At 36.8% G+C, this 9,081-nt stretch overlaps 1 protein-coding gene across 1 annotated transcript in view; it reads right to left on the bottom strand.

Annotated features, from left to right (window-relative positions):
• Positions 1-1,993, bottom strand: part of LOC107454074 (cysteine-rich venom protein AnHyalC) — a 154,583-nt gene extending 152,590 nt beyond the window's left edge. The window contains exon 1 of the mRNA XM_087156743.1: positions 524-1,993. Coding sequence (XP_087012869.1) covers positions 524-545 — 22 coding nt within the window. The 5' untranslated portion in view covers positions 546-1,993. The remainder of the gene's footprint in view (positions 1-523) is intronic.
• Positions 1,994-9,081: the final 7,088 nt, after the last annotated feature.

The following is a 9,081-nucleotide window of genomic DNA, read 5'->3' as shown; positions in this document are numbered from 1 at the left end:
AAAATCTCAGCACGCTCATCTAGTTATTATTATTTATTTAAATAAATAATTCTTCAAAAAAATTTCTTTTAATTGTTGTTTTATACTATGCATTTGTGTAGCTTTTTCACTTAGAGGGGCGGGGGCGTGGGTGAAGAAAGTTTGGGAACCACTGACTTATATGCTTCAAGAATTCTATGTGTAAATTGTCCTCTTTCATTTTATGTTTGTCTCAAAGGTACATAGGTGAGTCCTAATTCAACATCTTAAATTTCTTTTTTAATTTGTTTTGACATTTTTATAGCTCTTTAAATAAAATACCACAGCTTTATTGGAAGTTACAATTGTAAGATTATATAAGTTGATTCTTTTTATGTATTTTGCAATGCAAGTTTCAAAATATTTCTATAGCTGCCAACCCTTTCGCATTTTGCATAAGCTTTCCGCATTTTTTACTTATTTTAGCTATTTTTACATGCAGAAAGTAATATTTTATTAATATAATTTAGTAATAATATTTTAGTAATATCAGAAAGCAATTTACCCGTCCGCCCAATAGCTCGCATTTTCTTTCAGTCAGATTTAGATTCTTTCAGTCACGTCGTCGTCTTGTAACGGCCTTAAGAAGCCCGCTTGCGGTGATCCTCCCTTTCTTTCCATTTAGGTCACATGGTTCGGTGTGACGTAATGGATTTCTACTCTTTTCTACCACTGGGGGAAGGAATTCAGCTTCTATTGTGAGAGCGCTTTCCGTTATGATGCGACTTCCTGGCGTGAAAGAAAAAGAGAAAGCTGGCTTGTGTAAGAGCAAATTAGTATAGTGATGTTTATTTGCCCATTTGAATATCTTGTTAATTTATTATGGATGAACGAAAACAATACAAAGAAGCCTTTAAGGAGTCTTATTCTCTTGAATTTCCATTTATTTCTCAATCGAATCTTGAAGTACATTATGTACGTTGCAACGTATGTTAAAATGACTTTAGCATCGCGCACTGATATAGTTAGACACTTAAAATCGACAAAACGCCAGAAGAACAAAGAACCTTTTGGTTGAACAGAAAAGACAGTTTCTTTTTTCAAACGGGCATTAATGAAGAAGCCGTGATGAAAAAGACAAATGTTGAATGCCTCTTCCCAACTTTTTAGTAGAGCATAATTTACCAATCAGTGTAGCCGATCATGTTTGAAAACTTTTTTAAAAGGTATTTCCCGATATGATATAGCAAAGAATTATAGTTGTGACAGAACTAATAGCTCTGCTAATAGTGTATGAGATGATGGCCAATGAACTGCAGAAATCAATTGTTGATTATCAATTAAAAACGCTACCTTTTCAATTGTAATTGACGGGACAAATGACTGACTCAAAACTACTCCCAACATTCGTTTTTAAAATTTTTTTGATGAATCAATTCAAAAAATTCAATGTTGCGTTTTAGCATTTACTATTATTGAAGATGACTGTACTGGGGTTAATATTGCGATTGGTTTATTGCACAAGTTGAGCACTTCCCTTTCAGAAATGTGTTTCCTTAATGACCTGTAATGATCGGTGTCATAAATGGTGCACAAAAGTTTTTGAAAGCTGTATAAAATGAATTGCTTATTATTGGATGCCCTTGTCATCTTCTTAATTAAGCTTTACAGAAATTTATTTCGGCAATGAACTTTCTCCTTAACCAGTCAGTAATTGATATTTTTTACTATCTGGAATTTAGTTCTAAGAGAAAGGAAAGATTATGAATTTTATGATGTTGAAATGCTTAAAATTATAAAGCATGCCCCTACTCCGTGGCTGTCTCTTGGTCGAATTTTAGATTGGCGGGATCCTCTTTCTCAGTGAAGTAAAAAAAGTAAGTTTACGTACTAGTTGAAAACTAATAAAACACCCAAAGTAGGAGAAGAGTCATCCAATAATTTGAACAAGAAAATAAAATTAGACTATCAACTGCCAGAGTCCAAGAAAGGAAAACAGTTTAAGCGGCAGGTTAAAATAATTCTTTAAAAAAAGAAAAAATATTTTATTTTTCATCTTGTAATATTAATAAGGCATTTTTTTCAATTGTCTTATTTACCTCAGTGGACCTTGAAAGAGTAAATACACTTTTGCGAGCATCTCTAATACATAATCTGAAGCAAATCTATTGAAAACGATATATTAATGCTAATTGTTTAAGAAATTTAGAGTTGATTAAAGTCCCCTTTCAGGATCCTACTGTCCAAAAAAGAAAGTGATCTACGTGTAGGCAATCGCATATTAGTATATTGGAGTCGCTAACAATTGAAGAAAGAAAAGAATTTTATGCAGAAGTGATTCAAGATGTTTTTTGTAGCTTTGTGTAATATATTGTAAAGAGATTTCCTCTAAATGATGAGATAGATATTGGAGAATACTGAAGTGACAGATTTGGTCAAAATTTCTTCAAAATTCTTTGCTAGTGTAAGATACTTTTTAAAAAAAAGTTTCCTTTTTATTAACAAGAAAAGATGAAGCTTCAAATATTCAATTCCCTGCAAGTTGTACACCTAAGCTCTTCCACTGATCCTATGGATGAACAAGTTGCAGCTTTAATTAATTTCTATGAAGCAGAATATAAAACAAATTGTAAAATGCTGAAAGCTATATTCACTGTACCACACAGCAATGCTGAATGCGAAAGGGTGTTTCAGGTTGTTAGAAAAAAAATAGGACTCAATCTCGTTCATCGATGTCTGATGAGACTTTGAGAGAATTTTTAGTTAAAGGAAAAGGATCTACTAAAGCAGCTTTGCTAAAAATTATTTTTTTAATGTAATTCTTGTACCATAATTTCTGTTAAGTTTTATAAGTCTCAAATATTACATATTCCATTTTAATCAGGAATTAATGAATCAATGTACCATCAAATAGCTGGACAAAAGTTTGTTTAAAAAATTCTTTCCTTTTTTAGTTCTTAAAAAAGGTGAGTATTCCTTTTTTAAGCTCATATTTTAGTGGATTTATTTATAAATAAATTAAATCCGGTGTTTTATAAACTTACTAGTAATTAACATGCAGTTGCTAATCTTGTGCATTTTGTAGCAAGAGGTTGGCAGCTATGGTTCATAGAATTTTCATCAAGCGGCTGTTTTGTATAATATAGCAAATTGTGCTTAGGTGAGTATTTTCTATTCATTTTAAAAAAAGGGCACTATAAAATTGGTTACCAATTGGCCCATAGTTTTTAAAAGAAGGTGAATAACCAGTATTCGCAAACGCGCTCTTGTAACGGTCGCTTGTGGGGGGACACGCTTCGATCCGGCCTTTCGGCCGGATCGAAGGCAAGAGGGGCCTGCAGCTCCCTGTCTCGCGCGTTGGCGATTCCCGGAATTGCGATAGCTCAAGTAAAATAAAACACCCACAGATGATATAAGGGCAACGGGGAAGCTGACAGACAACTAGCATGTCAAAAATCAACCATGGATCAATATGACGTACCATCAAGTTTCAATGAAAAATCAGAATCAAGTTTTAAGCAAAACAAAGTTACTCCGCGGATTTAAGCGTTATTTAGAGGAGATTGGATCTAGTACCCAATTGAAGAGTTACTCCGATGATATAAGCGGTGATTGGAGGTACTGGGTTCAAGTTATAAGCAAAAATCAGTTACTCCGCGGATTTAAGCGTTATTTAGAGGATATTGGTTCTAGTACCCAATTGAAGCGTCATTCCGAAGATTCAAGTAGAATTTTGAGGATTGGAGGTACTGGGATCAAGTTTTAAGCAAAAATCAGTTACTCCGCGGATTTAAGCGTTATTTAGAGGATATTGGTTCTAGTACCCAATTGAAGAGATACTCGGATGATATAAGAGGTGATTGGAGGTACCGGGATCAAGTTTTAAGCAAAACAAAGTTACTCCGCGGATTTAAGCGTTATTTAGAGGAGATTGGATCTAGTACCCAATTGAAGAGTTACTCCGATGATATAAGCGGTGATTGGAGGTACTGGGTTCAAGTTATAAGCAAAAATCAGTTACTCCGCGGATTTAAGCGTTATTTAGAGGATATTGGTTCTAGTACCCAATTGAAGCGTCATTCCGAAGATTCAAGTAGAATTTTGAGGATTGGAGGTACTGGGATCAAGTTTTAAGCAAAAATCAGTTACTCCGCGGATTTAAGCGTTATTTAGAGGATATTGGTTCTAGTACCCAATTGAAGAGATACTCGGATGATATAAGAGGTGATTGGAGGTACCGGGATCAAGTTTTAAGCAAAACAAAGTTACTCCGCGGATTTAAGCGTTATTTAGAGGAGATTGGATCTAGTACCCAATTGAAGAGTTACTCCGATGATATAAGCGGTGATTGGAGGTACTGGGTTCAAGTTATAAGCAAAAATCAGTTACTCCGCGGATTTAAGCGTTATTTAGAGGATATTGGTTCTAGTACCCAATTGAAGCGTCATTCCGAAGATTCAAGTAGAATTTTGAGGATTGGAGGTACTGGGATCAAGTTTTAAGCAAAAATCAGTTACTCCGCGGATTTAAGCGTTATTTAGAGGATATTGGTTCTAGTACCCAATTGAAGAGATACTCGGATGATATAAGAGGTGATTGGAGGTACCGGGATCAAGTTTTAAGCAAAACAAAGTTACTCCGCGGATTTAAGCGTTATTTAGAGGAGATTGGATCTAGTACCCAATTGAAGAGTTACTCCGATGATATAAGCGGTGATTGGAGGTACTGGGTTCAAGTTATAAGCAAAAATCAGTTACTCCGCGGATTTAAGCGTTATTTAGAGGATATTGGTTCTAGTACCCAATTGAAGCGTCATTCCGAAGATTCAAGTAGAATTTTGAGGATTGGAGGTACTGGGATCAAGTTTTAAGCAAAAATCAGTTACTCCGCGGATTTAAGCGTTATTTAGAGGATATTGGTTCTAGTACCCAATTGAAGAGATACTCGGATGATATAAGAGGTGATTGGAGGTACCGGGATCAAGTTTTAAGCAAAACAAAGTTACTCCGCGGATTTAAGCGTTATTTAGAGGAGATTGGATCTAGTACCCAATTGAAGAGTTACTCCGATGATATAAGCGGTGATTGGAGGTACTGGGTTCAAGTTATAAGCAAAAATCAGTTACTCCGCGGATTTAAGCGTTATTTAGAGGATATTGGTTCTAGTACCCAATTGAAGCGTCATTCCGAAGATTCAAGTAGAATTTTGAGGATTGGAGGTACTGGGATCAAGTTTTAAGCAAAAATCAGTTACTCCGCGGATTTAAGCGTTATTTAGAGGATATTGGTTCTAGTACCCAATTGAAGAGATACTCGGATGATATAAGAGGTGATTGGAGGTACCGGGATCAAGTTTTAAGCAAAACAAAGTTACTCCGCGGATTTAAGCGTTATTTAGAGGAGATTGGATCTAGTACCCAATTGAAGAGTTACTCCGATGATATAAGCGGTGATTGGAGGTACTGGGTTCAAGTTATAAGCAAAAATCAGTTACTCCGCGGATTTAAGCGTTATTTAGAGGATATTGGTTCTAGTACCCAATTGAAGCGTCATTCCGAAGATTCAAGTAGAATTTTGAGGATTGGAGGTACTGGGATCAAGTTTTAAGCAAAAATCAGTTACTCCGCGGATTTAAGCGTTATTTAGAGGATATTGGTTCTAGTACCCAATTGAAGAGATACTCGGATGATATAAGAGGTGATTGGAGGTACCGGGATCAAGTTTTAAGCAAAACAAAGTTACTCCGCGGATTTAAGCGTTATTTAGAGGAGATTGGATCTAGTACCCAATTGAAGAGTTACTCCGATGATATAAGCGGTGATTGGAGGTACTGGGTTCAAGTTATAAGCAAAAATCAGTTACTCCGCGGATTTAAGCGTTATTTAGAGGATATTGGTTCTAGTACCCAATTGAAGCGTCATTCCGAAGATTCAAGTAGAATTTTGAGGATTGGAGGTACTGGGATCAAGTTTTAAGCAAAAATCAGTTACTCCGCGGATTTAAGCGTTATTTAGAGGATATTGGTTCTAGTACCCAATTGAAGAGATACTCGGATGATATAAGAGGTGATTGGAGGTACCGGGATCAAGTTTTAAGCAAAACAAAGTTACTCCGCGGATTTAAGCGTTATTTAGAGGAGATTGGATCTAGTACCCAATTGAAGAGTTACTCCGATGATATAAGCGGTGATTGGAGGTACTGGGTTCAAGTTATAAGCAAAAATCAGTTACTCCGCGGATTTAAGCGTTATTTAGAGGATATTGGTTCTAGTACCCAATTGAAGCGTCATTCCGAAGATTCAAGTAGAATTTTGAGGATTGGAGGTACTGGGATCAAGTTTTAAGCAAAAATCAGTTACTCCGCGGATTTAAGCGTTATTTAGAGGATATTGGTTCTAGTACCCAATTGAAGAGATACTCGGATGATATAAGAGGTGATTGGAGGTACCGGGATCAAGTTTTAAGCAAAACAAAGTTACTCCGCGGATTTAAGCGTTATTTAGAGGAGATTGGATCTAGTACCCAATTGAAGAGTTACTCCGATGATATAAGCGGTGATTGGAGGTACTGGGTTCAAGTTATAAGCAAAAATCAGTTACTCCGCGGATTTAAGCGTTATTTAGAGGATATTGGTTCTAGTACCCAATTGAAGCGTCATTCCGAAGATTCAAGTAGAATTTTGAGGATTGGAGGTACTGGGATCAAGTTTTAAGCAAAAATCAGTTACTCCGCGGATTTAAGCGTTATTTAGAGGATATTGGTTCTAGTACCCAATTGAAGAGATACTCGGATGATATAAGAGGTGATTGGAGGTACCGGGATCAAGTTTTAAGCAAAACAAAGTTACTCCGCGGATTTAAGCGTTATTTAGAGGAGATTGGATCTAGTACCCAATTGAAGAGTTACTCCGATGATATAAGCGGTGATTGGAGGTACTGGGTTCAAGTTATAAGCAAAAATCAGTTACTCCGCGGATTTAAGCGTTATTTAGAGGATATTGGTTCTAGTACCCAATTGAAGCGTCATTCCGAAGATTCAAGTAGAATTTTGAGGATTGGAGGTACTGGGATCAAGTTTTAAGCAAAAATCAGTTACTCCGCGGATTTAAGCGTTATTTAGAGGATATTGGTTCTAGTACCCAATTGAAGAGATACTCGGATGATATAAGAGGTGATTGGAGGTACCGGGATCAAGTTTTAAGCAAAACAAAGTTACTCCGCGGATTTAAGCGTTATTTAGAGGAGATTGGATCTAGTACCCAATTGAAGAGTTACTCCGATGATATAAGCGGTGATTGGAGGTACTGGGTTCAAGTTATAAGCAAAAATCAGTTACTCCGCGGATTTAAGCGTTATTTAGAGGATATTGGTTCTAGTACCCAATTGAAGCGTCATTCCGAAGATTCAAGTAGAATTTTGAGGATTGGAGGTACTGGGATCAAGTTTTAAGCAAAAATCAGTTACTCCGCGGATTTAAGCGTTATTTAGAGGATATTGGTTCTAGTACCCAATTGAAGAGATACTCGGATGATATAAGAGGTGATTGGAGGTACCGGGATCAAGTTTTAAGCAAAACAAAGTTACTCCGCGGATTTAAGCGTTATTTAGAGGAGATTGGATCTAGTACCCAATTGAAGAGTTACTCCGATGATATAAGCGGTGATTGGAGGTACTGGGTTCAAGTTATAAGCAAAAATCAGTTACTCCGCGGATTTAAGCGTTATTTAGAGGATATTGGTTCTAGTACCCAATTGAAGCGTCATTCCGAAGATTCAAGTAGAATTTTGAGGATTGGAGGTACTGGGATCAAGTTTTAAGCAAAAATCAGTTACTCCGCGGATTTAAGCGTTATTTAGAGGATATTGGTTCTAGTACCCAATTGAAGAGATACTCGGATGATATAAGAGGTGATTGGAGGTACCGGGATCAAGTTTTAAGCAAAACAAAGTTACTCCGCGGATTTAAGCGTTATTTAGAGGAGATTGGATCTAGTACCCAATTGAAGAGTTACTCCGATGATATAAGCGGTGATTGGAGGTACTGGGTTCAAGTTATAAGCAAAAATCAGTTACTCCGCGGATTTAAGCGTTATTTAGAGGATATTGGTTCTAGTACCCAATTGAAGCGTCATTCCGAAGATTCAAGTAGAATTTTGAGGATTGGAGGTACTGGGATCAAGTTTTAAGCAAAAATCAGTTACTCCGCGGATTTAAGCGTTATTTAGAGGATATTGGTTCTAGTACCCAATTGAAGAGATACTCGGATGATATAAGAGGTGATTGGAGGTACCGGGATCAAGTTTTAAGCAAAACAAAGTTACTCCGCGGATTTAAGCGTTATTTAGAGGAGATTGGATCTAGTACCCAATTGAAGAGTTACTCCGATGATATAAGCGGTGATTGGAGGTACTGGGTTCAAGTTATAAGCAAAAATCAGTTACTCCGCGGATTTAAGCGTTATTTAGAGGATATTGGTTCTAGTACCCAATTGAAGCGTCATTCCGAAGATTCAAGTAGAATTTTGAGGATTGGAGGTACTGGGATCAAGTTTTAAGCAAAAATCAGTTACTCCGCGGATTTAAGCGTTATTTAGAGGATATTGGTTCTAGTACCCAATTGAAGAGATACTCGGATGATATAAGAGGTGATTGGAGGTACCGGGATCAAGTTTTAAGCAAAACAAAGTTACTCCGCGGATTTAAGCGTTATTTAGAGGAGATTGGATCTAGTACCCAATTGAAGAGTTACTCCGATGATATAAGCGGTGATTGGAGGTACTGGGTTCAAGTTATAAGCAAAAATCAGTTACTCCGCGGATTTAAGCGTTATTTAGAGGATATTGGTTCTAGTACCCAATTGAAGCGTCATTCCGAAGATTCAAGTAGAATTTTGAGGATTGGAGGTACTGGGATCAAGTTTTAAGCAAAAATCAGTTACTCCGCGGATTTAAGCGTTATTTAGAGGATATTGGTTCTAGTACCCAATTGAAGAGATACTCGGATGATATAAGAGGTGATTGGAGGTACCGGGATCAAGTTTTAAGCAAAACAAAGTTACTCCGCGGATTTAAGCGTTATTTAGAGGAGATTGGATCTAGTACCCAATTGAAGAGTTACTCCGATGATAT

This window comes from Parasteatoda tepidariorum, chromosome 2 (genome assembly GCF_982258835.1).
Source record: "Parasteatoda tepidariorum strain Cologne lab strain chromosome 2, Ptep-v5.0, whole genome shotgun sequence".
NCBI classification, from domain to species: Eukaryota; Metazoa; Arthropoda; class Arachnida; order Araneae; family Theridiidae; genus Parasteatoda; species Parasteatoda tepidariorum.
The sequence above is the reverse complement of the archived record's forward strand: the minus strand, read 5'-3'. Positions and strand labels throughout refer to the sequence as shown.